The sequence below is a fragment of the Rhinopithecus roxellana genome, chromosome 14, assembly GCF_007565055.1.
Source record: "Rhinopithecus roxellana isolate Shanxi Qingling chromosome 14, ASM756505v1, whole genome shotgun sequence".
In the NCBI taxonomy this organism is placed as follows: Eukaryota; Metazoa; Chordata; class Mammalia; order Primates; family Cercopithecidae; genus Rhinopithecus; species Rhinopithecus roxellana.
Window position 1 is genome coordinate 110,641,855 of NC_044562.1, and position 23,731 is coordinate 110,665,585.

General features: G+C 37.8%; 1 protein-coding gene and 1 pseudogene across 1 annotated transcript in view; both read right to left on the reverse strand.

Annotated features, from left to right (window-relative positions):
* The window catches only part of GALNT13 (polypeptide N-acetylgalactosaminyltransferase 13), a 605,545-nt gene that overhangs the window by 145,252 nt on the left and 436,562 nt on the right, over positions 1-23,731 (reverse strand). Inside the window, exon 9 of the mRNA XM_030917104.1 lies at positions 6,970-7,150. Within this exon, the coding sequence (XP_030772964.1) occupies positions 6,970-7,150 (181 nt within the window). The remainder of the gene's footprint in view (positions 1-6,969; positions 7,151-23,731) is intronic.
* LOC115893248 lies at positions 12,332-20,930 on the reverse strand (annotated as a pseudogene).

The following is a 23,731-nucleotide window of genomic DNA, read 5'->3' on the forward strand; positions in this document are numbered from 1 at the left end:
CCTGGGTGTTATATAAAACCACTGATTCTAATCACCATGCCTGTGGATATACAGCTAGAGATCTACTTTCTCCCCCAAAAGAAAATCACTATTTATAAAACAGCCACAGCATATCAAATATACAGAAAGTATTATGACTATAGTTTATCTTAAAGTTCTTAAGCTTTTTACCTGTGACCAAGAGGAAAAGAAAATGTTGCTTTTTATAATGTGGTATTCTGCGAATCGCAGTTTTTGCTTACATAACTTCATTTCAAAGGATTTGCTAGGACAATCAGATTGGTTCAAGCTGAAACAGCTCAATTACTTGTAAAAACTGCCTTAGGCTTTAACAGCCTACAGGGCTTTAAAAATCAATGATACTATAGTATTTGCATCCTTAAGAAGACAGCCAGAAATCAAACTAAACAAATGCAAAAAAAAAAAAAAAAACAAAACTCTATTCTTGAACACTATTTCAAAGTATGTCTATTCTTCATTTACACACCTATTTAGAAGACATAAGTAGACCCTACCAACTTGGTCAATATTACCAAATGGCTAATGAGCATAGGCCAGGACTGTTAGGATATACAGTAAACATTGTGAAAAAACTCAGATAAAGGTATTCACACATGTAGCCATTTATACATCTCATTTTTCACTTTAAATTAATTGGGAATCACAAGAAATATAAAAACCAAGATGTACAAAAATAACCTTATTTTAGTTTGTGGGCTCTTGTATTATGTTGCTCTGTTAGACAATTTTATTGTCTGCTTTTATTGTGCCTGTTAGACTTTTGTATTAGCCCTGGAGGGTAAGATTATATTACAATGTGCACCTATGATTATGGTGAAATCATAAAACCCTAAGCACATACGTAAACCAAAGGAATTTTCTTTTTCTATGGAAAACTCAGAGGAATTGAAACAGCCTTTGCGAAAATTATAACTGAGAAAATTGTAACAGTGAAAAGGATCTGACCTACCCAACACCATCTTGCTTCTAACCTCCAAACTGTCCTTGTTCATTCCTGGGTGCAGGCCAAACTAATTTTGGGAGTGAATTTAGTGTAATGTTGAAAAAAAAAAAAAAAAAACAGCCCTTTCTGAAACAAACCACCTTCTTGCCTAGGGACTAGTCTGCCTAAATTAGCCACAAGATTAAAAATTATGGTTTAGGAGTCATGCAGCCAGAGGCCACAAGATTCTGAACCTCTCCAAATTGCTCCTGGGGATTACATCACTGTTGTGATGTAAAACCTAAGATCATAGCTGTAGATATTTTGCAGACCCTGCATTTTGATGCACCAGCTGATACCACTCAGACAGGTAATCTGGCTCAAACAGCTCTGTGATCCCACTCAGGGACAGAAGACTGCAATCAATACCCTATGATTTCATCTCTGACCAATCGGCACTCCCCATTTCTTGACTCCCCCCGCCCCTACCAAATTATCCTTAAAAATCTTGATCCCTGAATTTTTAGGGAGACTGATTGGAGTAATAATGAAACTCTGATCTTCTGTACAGCCAGCTTTATGTGGCTTAAACTGTTTATCTATTGCAATTCCCCTGTCTTGATAAATCAGCTATGTCTGGGCAGTGGGCAAGGAGAACCTGCTGTGTGGTTACAGAATGATATAACACAGGAACAGAAAACCAAACAGTGCATGTTCTCACTCATGAGTCGGAGGTGAACAATGAGAATATACGGACAGGGGGAGGGGAACATCACACACCAGGGCCTGTTGGGGGGTTGGGGGCTAGGGGAGGGATAGCATTAGGAGAAATGCCTAATGTAGATGATGGGTTGATGAGCGCAGCAAACCACCATGGCACGTGTATACCTATGTAAACCTGCACATTCTGCACATGTATCCCAGAACTTAAAGTGTAATAATAAGAATAAAAGAGATTTGTGAGGAAGGCCCTTCACTTCTTTTTTAACAGTGGGTCCTTATCCAGGGCTGGATCAGAGAGGTGGGATAAAGGCTTATTTGTCACAATTCTTGTGAAGAGTTTCCCTGGTATAAACCAGACACCCATGGATAATTCAGCAAAAAGAAAGAAAGAAAAGTGGCTCTTTTTAAAAAGTTATTCATTCATTCATTCTTCTAGTTATTCAACAAATTTTTTTTAAACAAAATGACAGGAAAGTTGCTAGGCACTGTAAATAGTTGTCTCTGAACTACTTTGGATATAGAGAAAAGTAATAAAAATTAAAACAATATGGTAAGAAGTGACGATGGTTTGCCCATGTTATCAAACTTCAGGGAATACAAAGAGAAAGAATACCCAGATAGTTCAAGACAGATAGAGCTGAAACATTCCTGAAGCTAACCAATAAAGTAGGCAGGTGAGATTTTATAGAGTATATTGGAAGTAAGTTATTGTCAGAATTAAAGTTATAAAGGCTCAGCACTTAGACTGAAGTTTGAGAAACTGTCTACATGAAGAATACAATTTCAGAGTAGAAGCCCACATGTAAAAAGCGGAAATCTCACAAAACATATTGGAAAAATTAACAAATATATAGAGGAATTTCTAGAAAGAACAAGTATTATTTATTTCACCATGTTAAGGAAGTTCTGGGAAGCTCAATATAAACTCATAAACTCTTTACAGTTTTTCATAAATATGCATGTGTGTGTGTGTGTGTGTGTGTGTGTGCATGCATGTGTATTATAGTAAAGGATATAGTTTCTAACTGTGGATGTGAATGCATGTAGTTCCCACCCCTTCTTCCTGAACACATACACCAGATTCTCTCTTTACAAACTCACCCATTCCCCAAGGGATGAAAAATAGAAAATAAAAAATTCCATAGGATAGCAAAGAAGTGTATGATTTTGACTTTAAATTAAAATGACCACCACTCTCTTAGCCTAAATTAACAATGGTTGAAATTGTTATCATAAAAATAATAGATTTCTGACTTCCTGAATACAACCTGTTTTATTTGTTTTTGGATGATCTGAAATCCTCCCAGGGCTCAAATTGTTTTAGACATCCAGCTCTAGTTTCCAGTCTGCGTCCATTCTTCCTTTTTCAGGGAGAAGCAATTCATTGTTTTATGTTTCAGGTTTGGGGTTTCCTCCCTCTGCCCACACTATTGCTGGTAGATTCTGTTTGGATGAACGGAGGCAAGATGGTGCACTTCCAGGTTCTTCATCACCAACTTTTCCTGCACACGCGAAAATGTAGGGGCGCCCGGGAAGGTGCAGATCAACCGGGCATGCGCCAGGTGACGTCCATCCGAAGAGACCGAGATTTACCTGGCCGCACCTACGGAATGCGCCCCCCACATGCCCTTGTCCCGCCTATTGCCCTCCCACTCCTAGAAAAGCCGCTCCTGGCAAGCGCCAACTTCCTCAGCCCCCACTCCTGTCGGGACTGCATCAGGAACTTCCTCCAAGAGCTCCACCGGGTGACTCTCTCGGCCTCCTTTGCCAGAGGCCGACAGACCTCACCCTCCACACCTTCTTCCCTGAAGCTAGGTGACCAAAAAATAAATTTGCAGTTTTGCTCCTAGCCTTGCCTACTCGCTGGTTCTTTTGTCCTCGCTCTGGTGGTCTCAGAAAAACAAATGAGATTCTACCATTGCTTAGCTGCACTGACTGTCTCTGAGACACACGTAAGCATAAATGCCCTTTAGAAGTTCTTAGATATCTTCAACACATTCCCCAAAAGTCCTTGTTCTGCCTCCCAAACTACTTTTCTAGAGTTAAATAAATCCATTTTATAAGAACAATAACCCCAAATAATATTTATTGTAATGTAAAATCTGCACTTACCAGGATATACAAGCAGTCCCTATTGTGCAACATAAAGTCATTAGTTCCAGATAGCAGGCATTTTTTTCCACCCTTTACATTCTAAAGTTAGTCATTTCATTACAGTTTGAGAGATGGTTCCATCATTTATCTGCCTTTTTCATTCAGTGGAAAATTATACAAAAGACTAGCACAGTACTTTTCACAAATATTCATCATGGACGAATATAATACACGTGATTACAATTATTCTCAATTACTCATATTCCTGAGTGTACGTTGCATGCAATCGCACATAACACACTTTTTCCCTCCATTACTCCTTTATTCATATTTGAACTTATATATTTCTACAAGCAATGATTTGAATTCAAAAAGTATCATCAAAAGAAAATGAAAAGGTTATATAAATGTTACTGCCTTGCTGTGAATATTACACGCTCTTGCTGAATTCAACTCTGAACATCTGGACTAGATTTCTACTGTAAAGAGAAATACATCTATGCGTGAAATGGTGTTCCTGGTAATAATAGCTTTTTAACATAGAAGAGGCTTGAAAACGTGTGAAAAAGTCCTTTTCCTAATCACACACTTAAACATACAATGCCCTCATTCTTCTTCTCTATATAGGATGCTGGATCTTAATCAGAAACTTCATACTGCTCCTTCCGCTCCTTGTCTTCTAGGTACTTGTATATAAAAAAGTTTTGGCCGGTGCGGTGGATCAAGCCAGTAATCGCAGCACTTTGGGAGGCTGAGGGGCGGAGCACTGGAGGTCAGGAGTTGGTGACCAACCTGGTCAACATGGTGAAACCTTGTCTCTACTAAAAATACAAAAATTAGCCAGGCATGGTGATGGCCACCTGTAGTCCCAGCTACTGGAGAGGCTGAGGCAGGAGAATCACTTGAACCGGGAGGCAGAGGTTGCAGTGAACTGAGATCATGCCCCTGCACTCCAGCCTGGGCAACAGAGTAAGGTTCCGTCTCAAAAAAAAAAAAAAAAAAAAAAAAAAAAAAAGTTTGAATTTCCTTATGTGGACTAAACTTGGACCTTTTCCTCTCTTGTCCAAGTTTCTATCACGCCCTATAGACCATACAATCTCAACAGATGGGTTTATTTAATCCTGTGTAATGTGGGTTAGTTGCTGATATAGGAGTTAAGACGAAATTACTTAGGCAGACAGTGAGGGTACAGGAGTTCTTGGTAAGGTTTTCCTTTTTAATGAAAAGCAGCCCCCAAATCATTTTCTAACAAAGAGCAGTCTGTAAAATTGAACTGCAGATATAGATGCCCGCAGCTGGGCCAATCATGTTCAAAACAGCGACTCCATCTTCCCTTTTCTCTTTGGCAGCCACATGTACAGTAAGGAGCAGACAAGATGGCGCCAGTGGAGTGGCAAGTCCATTTGCATAATAAGATTAGGGTGGGGTGGCCAGCCTTGCCGCACCCCGGACGTAAAGGGCATACCTGATCGAACCATTCTTGGACCCTGGTAAATCAGCCTCCTCAAGGCTGCCTATAAAATCCTGTGCATCCGACTCTGGTGGTCTTTCCCTTTCGGAAGTCCTCTTTCTCACCAGAGAGAGGGCTGTCCTCCTTTCTCTCTCTTCTGCCTATTTAACCTCTGCTCCTAAACTCCTCCTGCGTGTCCCTGTCCTAAATTTTCTTGGCATGAGGGGACAAACCCCTAGTATTTACCCCAGACAGCGTAGCCGCTTCATTGCCAATCTGATTCTGGCATAAAAATATATGACAGATAAAGAAGGAACTCCAAAGTATATTTCTTTGCCATGTTTTGAAATGACCCTGCAAAGACATCTTTTGTGGGGGAAAATCTGCATCTAGACCTTTCCCTTCCAGTCCCTCCCAAACCTGAGGAGATTAACTGAGAGTTTAGCTACCTTTTAAAGGTTTGAATAGGAAGCACTTGCCAACTATTGCCTCTAAGGTGGCCACCTATGATACTTCATCTGCATAATAAGAACCTTTGTTTCCACAACCTCCTATCTTAACCCAGTCACTCTCCCATTGATTCTAGGTCTTTAGATAATAACTTGACCAAACCAATATATCCCTCATATGCATTCACCGATGTGTCTTATGTCTCTCTAAAATGTATAACATCAACCTATAACCCAACCGTCTTGGGCACATGTTCTCTGGAACTCTTGACACTGTGCCTTGGGTCAGGTTCACTCAAATTTGGTTCAGAATAAAGCTCTAAATGTTTTACAGAGTTTGACTCTTTTCATTGACACTTAAATTTACCTTCAAAAATCAGAGCATGCCAATTAAAATCAAATAGGCTTTTCTAAGCCAGCTAATAGATTATATTACAGAAAGAGTATGCAGGCCTGGATTTTTGTTGTTGTCCTTATGGGTTACATAATAATGACAATAATGATGCTAATGACCATAAGGCATATATAAAAACTGAGTCCATCTGTATCCTTATTTTTCTCCCTTTTTAAATGCTTCAGCTTTTTTCTTTCTTTCTTTTTTTTTGTAATGTGGCTATTGCAGATATCTAGAAAACCATAACGAATGTAATTACTAATAATCCCACCACCCAGTAATAGGATTTTCTCATTTTTTCCTTTTTAATGACTTTCAATTCTTAAAATAAGTCATGTACGAATATTGAGAGAATTTAGAAAATATATAAAAATATAAGGAAAAGAATTACCTATAATCTTACCACCCACTGATAGCCTATATTTACTTCTATTTCAATACATACACTTCTCTGTAACTAAAGTATGAAAACATTTTAGTCTTATATTATTTTCCACACATATTTATTGATGAATAATTTACTATGTTCTTCAGAAATATAAATTTGAATATCTGCCTAATTTTCTATCTTGTTTCTGTATGAAGTCATTTAACCTTCCCCTACTAAGATATTTTTTAAACTATTCTTAATTTGAGTTAATAATAAATATAGATCTCTCTGTACAGCTTGCTCCATTTTTCCAACATAATACTCAGGTTGAGACAAAAAATACAACATTTAGGTGTTTGAAATATGGTTCTTATTTTACATCAAAATTTACTTCATAGTACAACTGTCTCATATACAGTTTTCTGCAATATTATGGAAATAAACAATATTTTAACTAGTAGAATAACAGCAATAATGAAACACATGTTCAGTATGTTTCAATTTTATTTTCTCCTGTAGAGAAAGAAAAATGTCAGAATTGTGTACCTGGGGATATGATGTAGAAGAAATCTTTAAATTCATCCATCCAAACTTCTGCCAGTCTCCTGTTGTTCTTGTTGATGACATGACCAGTGCCACCAGGAAAAGTGTATGGAGTTGCCTTCCGAAAAACATGACCAACATGGGAGCAAGTAACAATCTCCAAGGAGCCTCCACATTGCCAAATCTGGGAAAAGGAACAATCATTGTAAATAATGCAATAATATTCTATGACACGAAGCAACTGAAACTTAGGCTAAATCTTCAGATCTTACATGTTTCAAGCAAATACCTGACGCCAAATTTAGAACTAGTACGCTATACTTACTTTTGGCAAAGGATGCGAATGTGGAAGATCTTGATATATTAAAATACTTGAAGCATTGGAATTATGGAGGTAAGATAGAATTAATTTATATCTCTTTATTAGAATACCTAATTTCTAGTTTCTAGTAGTTAACCTAATTGGTAGTTAGTAGATTTGTTACTCAAATCTGCTATTAATGAATTTGTACATGTTATATGCTGTTATCAAAAACTAAATTTGATTTGGAGAAAAATCAGTTAGTTATTCTCTATCCACCTGGAATTACAAATGACCGTTCATTCTAAGCTGTTCATATACCTTGCATCTTCAGGCTTTGGATTTATTATTAAGATGTGTTAGGATGCCTTTATAGGTGCTCAGCATCTACATATCCTTCAAAACTCATCTTCACCAAGATCATTTCTTCTAGAAAGCTCTGGGGGGAGATTTAGTAATGTGTACCTTTTGTATTTTAAGCATTTTTTACTGAAGGACTGAACACAATTATTCACTTCCTTATCGCTCCTTTAAAACTATAAATTCTTAGAAAATATACCATATATTTCTTAGTATCCTAGAATTCACTATGTATTTGAGGCTAAGTATTATGTAAACTATCCATAAAATACTTATTTCTATGAAATTACATTGTATAGCCATAACTTATACTGTTTCTCTCTATATATGTGTTTACACACACAATACTATACATACAATTATATATATATATATATTTCTTACATATATGCTACATGTTTTCTTGTCACAATAAATAGAAGTCATAGTTACTGCTCTACAAAATTTGGAAGACATGGTTTTATATTGTAACTAACATTGTTTTTATTTGATACATCTGATTTAAGTAGAGTGACTTTTTTTGAAAGAAAAATATCTTTCTGGCCATTTCTGGCCAGGTGCGGTGGTTCACACCTGTAATCCCACCACTTTGGGAGGCTGAGGTGGGTGGATCACGTGAGGTCAGGAGTTTAAGACCAGCCTGGCCAACATGGGAAAACCCTGTCTCTACTAAAAATACAAAAATTAGCCGGATGTGGTGGCACACACCTGTAATCCCAGCTACTCAGGAGGCTGAGGCAAAAGAATTGCTTGAACTCGGGAGGCAGAGGTTGCAGTGAGCCAAGATCATGCGCCATTGCACTCCAGCCTGGGTGACAAGAACAAAACTCTATCTCAAATAAAAAAAATTAAAAAAAAGAGAGAAAAGAAAAGAAAAAAAAAAGAGAAAGAAAGAAAAAAGAAAAATATCCTTCCACCTGGCCCTTCAGATAACATTTAGCTTAGAAGAGAGCTGCTACTGGACTTGGGTAGCAGTAAGAGACATTCACTTTTTTATCAGAAGATAAAAGATTATAAATAACAAGTCATAATAATCAATAATGGTTTGTGCATTTCATGTAAATCTCTTCTTTTTTATTTTATAATTTTTAAACAGTGTGATGCTAGCAGAAAAATAGGTCCAAAAAACACTGAAATACAGATGAATATGAGAGAATAGAAACCTTCTTCCCCCTTAAAAGACACGGAAGATCATTCTTAAATAATCAAAGTATTTCATTGATTGATAACTTCATCTTTCTAGCTTCATGAAATACATGAACCTTCTTGTCATTATGCATATTTTTACATTCTTCCTTCCTGTTAAAATAGAGGCAGTTAATCCCTATCCTATCAAAGATAAATCAATACTTCTTTTTCAGCCCCCCATTATATCCCTTATTATATCCCTTGTATCTTTGTTAAGGATGTCACTAATTTAGTCATTCCCCTTGCTTTTCTCCTGAAATATTAATCATGTTTCTCATTATTAGATTATGCCTATCTTTGTATAATACCCTCTAAAGTTGTCTATCTTTCAAATAGCTTCAAAAATTTATAAAACACAACAAAAAGTCAATTGCTTAATATCTACATCCTAGATATCTCATTGTTTCCTTTTACCATTAAATAATATAAAATATATATTTAATCTACGTTTTATATTTTATATATAATACATTTGTATCTCTAATATATATTTTATATTTTTGTCATGGTAAAATTATGAATTATGTAATTTTAGTGTATTAGTGATACATGTTCTTAGGAAACAACAGTGAAAGCAGAAAGACAATTAAGATTCTATTGAGTTGACAGACAAGAGATGCTGGGGATTAGGACAAGGATGGTGGCAGTGGAAACAGAGAGAGATGGTGCCATGTTCCTAAAGAACATGTATCACTAATATGGTAAAAATATATTTTAGTGGCAAGGCGCGGTGGCTCACGCCTGTAGTCCCAGCATTTTGGGAGGCCGAGGTGGGCAGATCACGAGGTCAGGAGATCGAGACCGTCCTGGCTAACACAGTGAAACCCCGTCTCTACCAAAAATACAAAAAAATTAGCCGGGTGTGGTGGTGGGCGCCTGTAGTTCCAGCTACTTGGGAGGCTGAGGCAGGAGAATGTCATGAACCCAGGAGGCGGTGCTTGCAGGGAGCCGAGATTGCGCCACTGCACTCCAGCCTGGGCGACAGAGTGAGACTCCATCTCAACAACAACAACAATAACAACAAAATATTAATATATATATATAATACATAAATATATAAATATAACTTATGTATTATACTTATATATTATAATATAAAATATATTATATTTATATATTATAATATGTAACATATAATAAATATATAATATAAATATATGTATATATTTATATAAATATATTATGTTTATATATTATGTTTATATATTTATATAAATATATCATATTATATATATTATATATATATATTTAGTGATACATGTTCTTTCCTTTCCTCAATTTTCATTTGTTTTTGACCTACTGTAAAAATTGCTGTTTATTTGTGTAGCTCCTCACAATTCCTCTGGTCAAAATAACAAATATCCCTTGATGCATTTATGATCTTGTTGACTCTTTTCTTGGAGTCTCCTGATTTTCCTCTTCTTATATGTTTATCCAGTTTTACTTTAAATTTATATTTCAATGCTGGCCTTCATCTTTCTTTATACATTTAATGGGTGGTCTCATTTGTTACTATTAATTTGCATAGGACCTGCATGCTAACAATCTCAACATTTATATCTCAGTCCAGACCTCTTCTCTGGGATCCAGACTTGTGTATCCATACATCTACCTGATACCTCCTCTTGTATGTCCCAGAAACATACAAACAGAAATGTTCAAACTTGGTTTGCTGATTCACCCCTGTTCTGTCAGCCAGGTCTTATTTTTTCTAATTATTATTATTTTTTTCCAATTGATAGTATATGGTGCCAACATTCACCCAGATAGTCAAACCAATAAATACATAAGTAAAATAAATAAATAAAACTAGAGCATATCATTGACTTATTTCTTTCATCACCTGTATGCATATGTAATCCATTATTAAATCCTAGTAGTGCCATCTGTAAAATAATTCTCCATATGGCCATCTGTCTTCGTTTGCTTGGGCTGCCATAACAAAATCCTGGGAGGCTTAAACAACAGAAATCTCTTTCTCACAGTTCTAGGGGCTGGGAAGTTAAAGACCAAGGTGCCAGCATGGTCAATTCCTCATAAAGGTGTCCTTCCTGACTTGTAGATGACTATCTTTTTGCTGTGTCCTTCCATCATGGAGAGAGCACACTGGTTTTTCTTTGTCTTCTTGTAAGGATACCAGTCCTATCAAATTAGGACCCCACCCTTATGACCTCATTTATCTTCAATTCCCTCCTCACAGGCCATAGGTGAGGAGGTAATTGAAGGCTTCAATACATGAATTTTGTGGAAGCCTTCTGTTTCCACTGCCACCATCCTTGTCCTAATCACCAGCATCTCTTGTCTGTCAATTCAACAGACTCTTAATTGTCTTGCTGCTTTCACTGTTGCTTTCTACAATTTGTTTTGTACTGAGAAATCAAAGTGATCTTTTAAAAATTTAATTACTTAATTTTACTTCCCTGCTTAAATCCTTGAATGGTTTCTCATTGCACTGTGAATGTAAACACAATTCTTTGCAGGGCCTCTAAGACCATACCTGATTTTCCCTCTCTGTCAAAAAACACTGGTGATACTGGCCCCCTGCCACATTCTAGAATAGCATACCACATAGCTTTTCACACACCAGATTCTCAAATCTCCTTCCCCTGTACCTGGAATACAATTCTGTCAGCCCTTCACCTTGGCTACCTCTTTCCCATACTTGTCATCTCACCTGAAACATCACTTCATCAGAGAGGTCTTCTCCAGTTGCTATATTTAAAGTAGCCCCACCCCAGTTATTTTCTCTAAGAGAACCCTGTTTAGTTCCCTCTTTGCTTACCACAATCTGTAACTTGTTTGTATTCCTATATACTTTCTTTCCTCAACTAGAATGTAGGCTCTAAAAAGGACAGTGGAGATGTCTGGTCATTTTTGTAACCCTAGAGCTAAGCCCAGTGCTACATACATAGTAGATGTTATTCTACGTTGGTTGAACGGACAAATGGACAATTCAAAATTAACTACCAAGGTTAACATTAAAAATAAAAGACATTCCTGGCACAGTGATGAGGTTTAAACTTTTTTTTTTTTTTGGCAATTTTAAATGGCATTGTTGTAGGCAATATCTTTAAAAGACTAGGTAAAGTAATCTAGTCAAATGATATGCAACTGCTTTTCCACATGTCTTGGGAACTGAGGAAGTTCTTCGGAGGTCACAGCATAACGAAGAAAAATTAGAAATGGTTGATAGTTTATGGCAAATGAGATTGCTCAATGATACAATCTTAATTTTTAATGTGCTATGAAATCTATTTAACTAAGATCACACAAATCTCTCTCTCTCTCAGACATGATTTAGTAAAGTACTCAACATTCATTCCATGACCAGGCTTTTGTAAAAGGTGCTCCAATTTCAGAAGAAATGACACATGACTTGTTATACATGAGAAGGAATTTAAGGTCTTCTCTTTATTGTGAGGAACACAAGGTGTTTGGTAAAGAGGCTTTTCCCTCCCTTCCTATGGAATATGCATAAATGAAGAGCTTCTTTCCTCCTTCACCCAAACAAGGGAGCTAACGGAATGAAGAAGAGACTGGCATTTCTTTCCCAGCTGGATAGTTGCACAGCAAATTAGCACGCTGTCCTGGTGCTGCCTTTAGAACAGAGAAGAATGTGTTCAGAGAGCTACGTGACCCTAGGAAAAGAGTCCACTCCCAATCTAGTGAATTCTGAAGCTATGATTGGGGTTTATTGTACAGGTTGTTTCAGCAGAATTGATAGGTCCAGTGATACAGCGAACCTGGAGCAAGTGGTCTTTAATAGCATCTGGACAAGACCACAGTCATTTCTGGGCTCTATAGAGCATGGAACATAGAAAAGAAAGAATGAGTTATGGGACTAACAATATGGCAGATCAGCAAGGAGGCACACTTTGAGAAAGGCAGTTGGGTGAAATAGAGACTAAGATCTCCCTCTCCAAAAAGGCCCTTGATAAAGAGAAGAAATAAAGGTTGAAGCTAAGCACAGTTTTAAGAAAACAATAAAACTATGTATGGAAGATAATCACCTGGGTAAGGCCACCAATAGCAAGTGGAACCATATGGAGCCAACAATGGCAAGTCATCATCAAACTTACCACAAAAGACCTGCCATTTTTCTAGCCTTCCTATTTGACCCTACCCACTGGGGAAGGCAACCCACAAACCCCTGCCCTCTTTCATTCCAATCTCCTCTTTCATCATGGGCCTAGGGAGAGAAGAGAATGTAAGCGATATGTGCCTACAAAAATCAAGGCTTTACAGTGGACGTTAGAGTTTTCTCTAATGGCTGGGCATGGTTCCTCACAGCCTGGGCCTTGGGAGGCCCAGATGGGCCAATCACCTGAGGTCAGGAGTTTGAAACCAGCCTAACTAACATGGTGAAACCTCGCCTCTACTAAAATTTAAAAAATATAAAAAATTAGCTGGGCATGGTGGCAGGTGCCTATAATCGCAGCTACTTGGAAGGCTGAGGGAGGAGAATCACTTGAACCCGGGAGGCAGAGGTTGCAGTGAGCCGAGGTCGCGCCACTGCACTCCAGTCTGGGTGACAGAGACTCCATTGCAAACATAAAAAATAAAATAAAATAAAAAGAATTTTCAATAACTAAAAGTTATTACAAAGCTATAAAATCAGTGCTAAATAACATTAAGGACTGAAAATGAGTATTCTTCAGAGCATAAAAGGAATAATTGGGGAAAAAAAAAACATTTTAAATCTGCACTCCACTAAATTCAGACTAAGCCCTGTTTAATATAAACTAGTGACTGATTGTTGTCCTCAGGACTCTCCATTTGCCTTTTTACAAATATGAATTAGTACTGTGGTTGTGTGAGTTAGATGCACAGGGCTCTTTATTTCCACCCTGTTGCTTCTTGGTCCTCCCATAGCTTGTGGGTTTATTGGTTCTCTGCCAATATCAGGGCTCTGAACATAATACTCCAAAATATGTTAAGTTGGCAATTGAAAAAACTGCAGTAGCCAGGAGGCCACTCTGACCTTCTCCCGCCTTTCTACCCTGAAGTATGGCCATAAAGAAATTCTCTGACTTACTCTGCCTGAAATAAGATCATAAGACTCTAATTTTAGAGGGGTTCTGCCCTATACCTGCAGGCCAAGAAGAATCTGAACAAACCAACCTTGCTAAGTGCCCTGCTTCCTTTAATTCCATTAGATCACACTTAATTTTTGTCCAATCATACTTCTATATGACTGTCCATTCTTCTTGGATCCTAAGGATAAAAGCATCATTGACTTATGAAACAGATGCCTAAGGATAAAAATTCTTGGATCTTTAGGTCTTCATTTCTGAAGGCTCTCATTTGACATAAAACTTGGGTTAAATAAATTTGTCATGATTTCCTTTTGTGAATCTGTCTGTCTTTTGTATAAGGGTGTCAGTTATAAACCTTGTGACAGGCAGGGAAAAGATATTGTTTTGTTTTCCCCTATATCCTGAACGTGCACACAGAACAGGAAATGAAATCTGGTTTGAAATCTTTTAAAGTAGGGTTCTAATGGTCTCACTCCTTTCCATCTTAATTGGCAAAGATAACGATATGAAAGTGCAGATTTTATACTGATTTTATACTCCTGACATGTAATGACATTTTGTATGTACATACACAGGTATAATGCTGCAAGGGTTGATATTTATAAGACAAGAAAAACCTGTCTGACTTTGATTCTCACAGATAAAGGCATTTCTTAAATATATTGAGGATAGATACAAAGAAGTGGTGGCAACTGTTCCACAACTCAATGAACACTGGCTCATGTTTTGCCTGTATGCCATAGGCTACTGACTCTTGAACTAATGTGAGTGCTTCTCCCATCAGCCATCTGTGCTCACAGAATGTGCAGATAAATGCTGATATTGTATTTCCTAGGTAAAGCCTCTCCTCAAAATTTGTACAAAAATAAAAAGATTGAGGTAGAAATGCATAACACTGTGCATTAATTAGGCTAATATCTACTCATAGTAATACTAAGTTAATATAAGAATAAAACATTTAATTTATGAAATATTGACCAGATAAATGTCATATATTTAGACTCCGGGGTAATGTGAAAAAAATAAATGTTAAAGCAGAAAGAACTCAAATTGAGTGGAGTCCACAATGACTACCTCAATAATTTCCTTTAGTGTACCCTCAACATTTTAAAAGGAAGTGAGAAAAGAAAGAAGGAACATTATGACCCAGTCATTAAAAACTTGGGCTATGAAATAAGCAAACAGAATTTTTCTACTGGCTCTGTCACGTACTATGTATATTTGTGAAAATTGTTATTGAAGTCTTTAAGGCCTTAACTTTCCCAATGGAAAGTGGGAATAATAATGACTACTTCCAAGACCCTAATAAGATTTTATGTGTAAAGGAACAAGGAACTATGTCTGGCACTTGATATGGGATGAAGTAAAATGATACTTGGATATTATTTAACTTTTATTGCCATAATTTCTCAGGGAAATCAACATCTATAGATTAATAGCTCATTCTTGCTTTTTAAAAAGAATTTTATTCAGGTCTTAAAAATGTTGTGTTTCTTTAAAATTACAACATCAGTGTCCAGGAGTTATGTACACTGTGTGGAGTCTAAAAGAATAGTCTATTAGCTTCTAATTAGAATACTGCATTTTATTCCCTGAAATTATTTTACAATGTCTGAACAAACACTATAAGCTGAATAAAACATGATGTCTCATTCACATGAACAAGTGACATCTGAATTACTTTGTATCACTGAGTATATCTGATTGTTATTTTCTAGGCTTTCAACAGATTAATATTTTATATTTTATCTCTTTCAAGTAAATTTGACCATGTATACAATATAAACTATCCTATCATCCACAGGGAATTAAAACTTGTCTTTGTTCCCAGATATTTTTATAAATGTCTTATGATGGAGAAGGTTCTTAATCAAAATGTAAAATGCCCATTGCTCATTTGATAATCTACTCTATTTTCCTTCCCCTGCTAGGAGACAATTAACTAACATACTTTATCCTTTTCATGGTTTTTGGCACCTACATCAGTGACATTTTAATTAAAGTTCATAAACTTCATAAGCTCCACTTTGCAATCTCCGTTCTAGTGCTACTATTGTTTCTAATTTTACAGCTGTTGTACCAAATTCATGCAGCTGCTTGTTTTTATATTAATCTTTATCTTTCCCCTAACCCATAAACATACTATGTCTGGCACAAAGTCATTCTTTTTTTTGTTTTTTTTTTGGAGACGGAGTCTCGCTCTGTCACCCAGGCTGGAGTACAGTGGCATGATCACCGCTCACTGCAATCTCTGCCTCCTGGGTTCACGCCATTCTCCTGCCTCAGCCTCCCGAGTAGCTGGGACTACGGGTGCCCACCACCATGCACCATGCTCAGCTAATTTTTTTTGTATTTTTAGTAGAGACAGGGTTTCACCGTGGTCTTGATCACCTGACCTCGTGATCCACCTGCCTCAGCCTCCCAAAGTGCTAGGATTACAGGCATGAGCCACCGCGCCCAGCCCAAAGTCATTCTTTAATATAGTCATAATGAAAACAAACAACAATAATATACAATGGAGACCATATAGTACAATGATTATGAGTAAAGGCTATAGCTCCTGATATTATATCCTAGTTCTGCAACTTACTAGCTGGGTGACTTCAGTTATGTCATTTTTCTATGATTTGGGTCTCAGATAATAAAATTAAACTAGAAGAATCTAGCCCAGCAATCCTAGTAAAAGAACATTGTTATGAGGATTAAGGCAACCTAATTCACATAAAGATACTTAACTTTTATTTGGCAAATGAATTGGAATGGAGTAAACGAGTGATTTATTGAGGAGTTATGACAACAATCTAGAATAGAGATGATAATGACTTTGCCCAAGGTGATGGCAATGAAATAGGAATTTAATAACTTGACACAATTTGGGAAATTAAAATTAAGAAATAATATATGAGGGTATGTCAGCAACATGGTGAAAGAGCAGGCTCTGGGCTACTCCTCATCCCACAGGCACATCTAGTATACATCTAAACATGAGTCAATTCTCTCCAAGAGAAAGCCAAAATCCAAATGAAAGAACCCTACATGCCAGACTACTGAGAAATAGTCACATCAAAATGGATACTGAAAGCAGAAATACACTCATACACTAGCTCCACCCTGACCACAGAGCCTTACAATGAGAAGAAAAATCTCAACTACCAGCTTCTTCCTGAGGGGTAAGGGGCTTGTACCACACATAAAGTGCCAACTTTTGCAGTCTCTACAGAGGGCTTGGCTCTTCAATCCCCATGCTTGATGAACCACAGGGAGAGAGCATCAGAAGATTTATCTCAAGCATAAAAGAAAAAAAAAAAAAAAGTTTTGAACCACATGATTGGCCCAGCTTCTAAATTCCCCCAAATTTGGTCTCAGGCTTTCCCATCAGCTTCCTGTGGTTCTGGCCTTTTAACAAGCCAGTATCTGGGAACCTACATAGCAAATGAAGAATAAACCTTCTCCAGCTTAAACAGAGAGCAAGGCATGTCCTGTATGTACCTTCTTCTCGGGCTTGCTCCTAAGATAAATTCCTGTAATCTCAGTCTACTCCTACAAGAGAGGTGTAAAAGTTCTGCTTGCTTTAATAGCAGAGTGGGCACTCCCCTTGCTTCCTTCCTTGGCTTGCTTTTAAGATAAATTTCTGCAATCTCTCATTAGAGAGAGACTGGGGGACCTCTTCATTCCTGACTGGAAAACTAGACATTCTCTGCACCTTCTTCCCTGCTTTGTTTCAGTGATAATTCTGGACTACATTCTTCCCCTACTAGAAGGGTGTGAGACTTCCACTTGTTTGAATGGGAGAGTGGGCTCTCCCTGCATATTTTTCCCTGGTTTGCCCCAGCAGTAAATCTAGATATGCACACTCTCACTGGGAGTGGCTTCTGCATTCATTGAGTGCCCCAACTTTTATAGCCTTTACCCAAGGGACTGGCTCCTAAATCACCTAGTTATAGGAGTTGACAGAGCTCTGCATTCCTAAGGCTCCTAGACCACAGGGAACAAGAAAAGACTTTTAAACTTGAAAATGTTCAGCATCTCTCACTAAACTCAAAGTGAGCATTCTGATTATGAGCAGAGGCAGCTGCTTCAGACTGTCTCCTTGGTGAAGGACAGAATAAGTGGGACATAAACTTTGGCTCTCAGCTTCTCTGCAAGAAAAGAAGAAACTGGAACACACATCTAACACCCTAGCCTCTCTAGCTGAATCCCAAGAGACTGTCTCCTATTCCAACTCTCTCAAGGCAATAGCACGACTTGGCAATCATTAATTTCTTGGGGATTTATATGCTTTGGCTGTGTCCCCACCCAAATCACATTTTGAATTGCAGCTCCCATGATTCCCATGTGTTGTGGGAAGAACCCAGTGGGAAGTAACTGAATCATGGGGTTGGGTCTTTCTCATGCTGTTCTCTTGAAAGTGAATAAGTCTCATGAGATCTGATGGTTTTATCAAGGGGAGTTGCCCTGCACAAACTCTCTTGCCTGCTGCCTTGTAAGATGTGCTTTTGCTCCTCCTTTGCCTTCTGCCATTTTGTGAGGCCTCCCAGTCATGTGGAACTGTGAGTTAATGAAACCCCTTTCCTTTATAAATTATCTAGTCTTGGGTATTTCTTTATTAGCAGCATGAGAATGGACTAATATAGTAAATTGGTACCATCACAAGCCTGGAGACTTAGGACAAAATTTTTTTTTCATAGGCCAGCCCAGGGCCTTGTTGCTTTGTGCAGTCTTGAGACTTGGTGCTCTGCATCCCAGCCATGGCTAAAAGGGGCCAGTGTAGAGTTCAGACTGTTGCTTTAGAGGGCGTAAGCCCCAAGCTTTGGTGGCTTACACATGGTGTTGGGCTTGTGGGTGCACAGAAGTCAAGAATTGAGGTTTGGGAACCTCTGAGTAGGTTTCAAAGGATGTGTAAAATTACAATAGTGGAGCTGCGCAAGACCAAGGGAACCTACCTTTTGCATCAGCAAGACCTGGATGTGAGACATGGAGTCAAAGGGAATAATTTTGGAGCTTTAAGATTTGACTGCCCCACTGGATCTCAGACTTGCATGAAGCCTGTAGGCCTATTCATTTGGGCCATTTTCTCCTATTTGGAACAGCTGTATTTTCTGAATGACTGTACCCCCACTGTATTTAAGAAGTATCTAACTTGCTTTTGATTTTACAGGCTCATAGGCAGAAAGGACTTGGCTTGTCTCAGATGAGACTTTGGACTGTGGACTTTTGAATTAATGTTGAAATGAGTTAAGACTTTGGGGGACTGTTGGGAAGGCATGACTGGTTTTGAAATGTGAGAACATGAGATTTGGGAGGGGCCGGGGTGGAACAATATGGTTTGGCTCTGTCTCCCCACAAATATCATCTTGAACTGTAGCTCCCATGATTTCCACATGTTGTGGGAGGAACCTGGTGGGAGGTACTTGAATCATGGGGGTGGTTACCCTCATGCTGCTATTCTTGTGATAGTGAGTAATTCTCATGAGATCTGATGTTTTATAAAGGGGCATTATCCTACACAAGCTCTCTTGCCTGCCTCCATGTAAGAGATCACTTTCCTCCTCCTTTGCCTTCCATCATGATTGTGAGGCCTCCCCAGTCATGTGGAACTGTGAGTCAATTGAATCTCTTTCCTTTATAAATTACCCAGTCTTGGGTATATCTTTACTAGTAGTGTGAGAATGGAGAATGGAATAACACAGGGGCCAATGAAAGCAAAATGGATTAGACAAAGTCTTTTGAGGCACCTAGAATCTCCAGCCATGCTAATTGGGAGGAATATCTCCAACACAAGACCAATCTACCAAGACTGGGAGAGATGGTTCTTTTATCTAAAGTACTGAATCCCACATAAAGTCAAGGAAAATGAAGAAATATGAAAACATATTTCAAATAAATGATAAGATAAATCTCTAGAAGCCAACCCTGATGAAATGGAGACAGAATTTACTCGATAGGCAGTTCAAAAGAACAGTAATAAAGATGATCACTGAGGTGTGGAGAGAAACGTATGAACAAACTGAACTTTAAAATGGAGATAGGAAATATTAGATAACACCAAACAGGAATTATTGAGCTGAAGAATACAATAATAACAATTCAAAAGAGGGGTTCAACAGGCAAGTAGAACAAGCAGAAGAAGAATTGATGAACTAGAAAACAGGTCATTGGAAATAATCCAATCTGGGTTGGGGCAAAAGGAAGGCATTGTTAAGAATCACTGGGCTGTGGCCCAGTTGACCCTCAGGGGTAAAGACAGGGTGGGCCCTCACTGCAACAGTTGGAGGAGCACAGAGCACGGACTGCCCCACAGGTAGGTAGGTGACGTTCCCAGAGTATGAGAGCTGGTATGTAATGTCTCGCAGTTTCCAGCTTACACAGCTCAATCAGGCTGTCCCCGCCGTGGCCAGTGAGTTGGGGATCAGCTCTGCTGCCTTGGAGTTGTCATCAGCAGAGATGATGGCTGCCTTTTTCTGATGCTCAGCCTTTTCCACCACAAATCTGGCCCTCTCTGCTTCCTGCTGAGCCACGTGTTTGGCTTCCACTGCTTCTGCAAACTCCTTCTCAAAAGTCAGATGTGTGAAGGACACATCATCCAGGATGAGCCCAAAGGTGTCTGCTTGCCCTGTAAGGTCACCACTCACCTACCTGGAGACCAGCTCTCTTTGGGTGGTCAGTTCTCCTGCAACAAAGTGAGCCACCACTAACTTGAGGGTTTTGGTAGTGATGGACAGAAGCACACAGTCATTGTAGTCCTCTCCGATGCTGGTGAAGATGTGAGCAAACTGGCTAGCAACAGGCCAGAAGAGGATACAAAGTGTGATGTTGACATTCTGTAAATCTTTGCTACCAGTGATGACTGGCACATCACATGGTCGAGAACAGCAGTTAAAGAAAATTGGTTTCTGTACCCATGGGATGAGAAAGTGAGTCCCTTCCCCTACCACAATGTCCTGTATGCCACAGAATCAGTCAAAGATGGCAGCTCTGTGTCCAGCATCCACACTGTACAAGGCAGAGTTCACCATGCCTCCTACAACAGCTAAGGGCAGGCCAAACTTGCTAATGGACTCAAACACACTGGCAGCCATGTTTCCTTCTGCTGGACCCTCTCACACCTGCTTCCACTCTGACCATATTTTTATATATTTTTGTTTCTACCTAGTGGTACTTTTTCCTTCAGGTTGAAGAACTCCTTTTAGTATTTCTTGTAAGGCATGTCTAACAAAATGAATAACCCAAAGCACATGATCATCTGAGTAGAAGCAGAAAAAAAATTCAACAAATTCAATATCCCTTTATGTTAAAAACTCTCAAAAAACTAGGTGTAGAATAAATGTACCTCAATGCAATAAAAGCCGTGTATAATAAGGTCACAGCTAACATCAGACTCAACAGTGAAATGCTGAAAGCTTGTACTGTAAGGTCAGCAACAAGAATGCCCAATCTTGCCACTTATATTCGGCATAGTACTTGAAGTCCTAGCCAGAGCATTTAGGCAAGAATAAGCTAAAGATATCATATATGAAAGGAAGAAGTGAAATTATCTCTGTTTGCGATGATATGATCTTATATGGAGAAAACCGTAAAAGCTCCACCAAAAAAACTGTTAGAACTGATAAACAAATTTGTAGGTTACAAAATCAAAATACAAAAATCACTAGTATTTCTACACACTAATAATGAGCTATCTTAAAAAGAAATGGAAAATAACAATCCCATATACAATAACATAAAAAATACTTAGGAGTAAAGTTAGCCACAGAGGTGAAAGATGTGTTTATTGAAAATTATAAAACATTGATTAAAAAACTGAAGACATAGATAAATAAAAATATATCTCATGGTCAGGTAATGTTGGTAGAATGTTCATACTACCTAAAGTGATCTACAGATTTCATGCAAAACCTATCAAAATTGCAATGTTATTTTCACAGGAATATAAAAGATAATCCTCAAGTTCATATGGAAGCAGAGAAGACTGAATATCCAAAGCAATTTTGAACAAAAAGAGCAAAGTTGGAGCATCACATTTCCTGATTTCAAAATATACTATAAAGCTATTATAAATCAAAAAAGCATGGGACTGGCATAAAAACAAACACATAGACCAGTAGAACAGAATCAAAAGCCCAGAAATAAACCCAAGTATTTACAAATTGATTTTCAACAGAGGTGGCAAGAACACATAATGAGGGAAAGAGAGTGTCTTTAATATGTGACATTGGGAAAACTTGATATCCACATGCAGAATAATGAAACTGCACTGTTTCACACCGTACACAAACATCAACTCAAACTGGATAAAATATAGACTTAAATATAAGACTTGAAACTGTAAAGTTACTCAAAGAAAACATGGGGAATAAACTCCATGATATTAGTCTGGGCAATGACATCTTGGCTAGGACTCCAAAAGTATAGGCAACAAAAGCAAAAAGAGACAAATTAAATTGCATCAAACTAAAACGCTCTTCCATAACAAAGGAAGCAACAGAGTGAGGAGACAACTCATGGATTGGGAGAAGGTATATGCAAACCGTATGTCTGATAAAGAGCTAGTATCAAAAATAAGGACTTCAAAAAACTTAATAGCAAATATACTAATAACCCAATTTAAAAATAGGCAAGTGATCTGAACAGATGATTCTCAAAAAAAGATAGGAATCGCTAACATATGTGAAAAAATGTGCAACATCACTAATCATTAAAGACATGGAAATTAAAACCACATGAGGTACCACCTCACATCTATTAGAAAGGCTATTATAAAAAGAAGAATGATAATAAGTGTTATATTTCACAGTAATTCTCCGAATCCTCATTCTCCACATGAGGATGTGGAGAAAAGGGAACCCTTGTACACTGTTGCGGAAATGTAAATTTGTACAGCTATTTTGGGAGATAGTTTGACGGTTCCTCAATAAGCTAAAACTGGAATTACCATATGATCCAGCAATCCCACTTCTGGGTATATATTCAAAGGAATTGAAATTCATATAGGAAGGAGATATCTGCATTCTCATGTGGATTTCAGCATTATTCAGAATAGCCAAGATACGGATGCAACCAAAGTACCCATCAATGGCTGGATGGATAAAGAAAATACACACACACACACACACACACACACACACACACACAAACACACACAATGGCATGTTATACAGCTGAAAAAAGGAAGGGAATTATGTTATTTGTGATAATATGGATGTAACTGGAGCACATTATGCTAAATGAAATAAGCCAGGCACCGAAAGATAAATATTTTATAAATTCACTTACAATGAATTGTAAGTGAGGAATCTAGAAGAGTCAATCTTATAGAAAGAGAAAGTAGATTACAGGGAATCAGGGAGAGATGGGGAAAGAGAAGATGTTGGTTAAAGGATAAAAAATTTCAGTTAGACTGGCAGGATAAATTTTAGTGATCTGTTGCACTGCAGGGTGACCACAGTTAATGACGATGTATTGTGTATTTCAAAATTGCTTAAATAGTATAATTTTAACATCTCACCACACGTATAAAAATACGTTTGGGAGGTGATGGATATGTTAATTGACTTGATTGGCTCTTTCTATAATGTATACACAGATGTAACAATACAATGTATCTTACAAATATACACAGTTATGTGTTAATTACAAATAAACATAAAAACAAAAGAATATATGTACTTTTCCTTACCTATTATGTCCTCCCTATTAGGCACAGCCCACATTTGTTTTCTTCCTATAAACAGTTTCTGACTATGATAGTTTTCATTGATCTCAATGATTTATAGAACTTACTATCTATCTACCTCTATATCACCCCATTGAGTTCTCAATTCTACAGTTTGTCATCTAGACAAATGTTCATGTATATGTATGTGGATGTGAGGATGTGTGT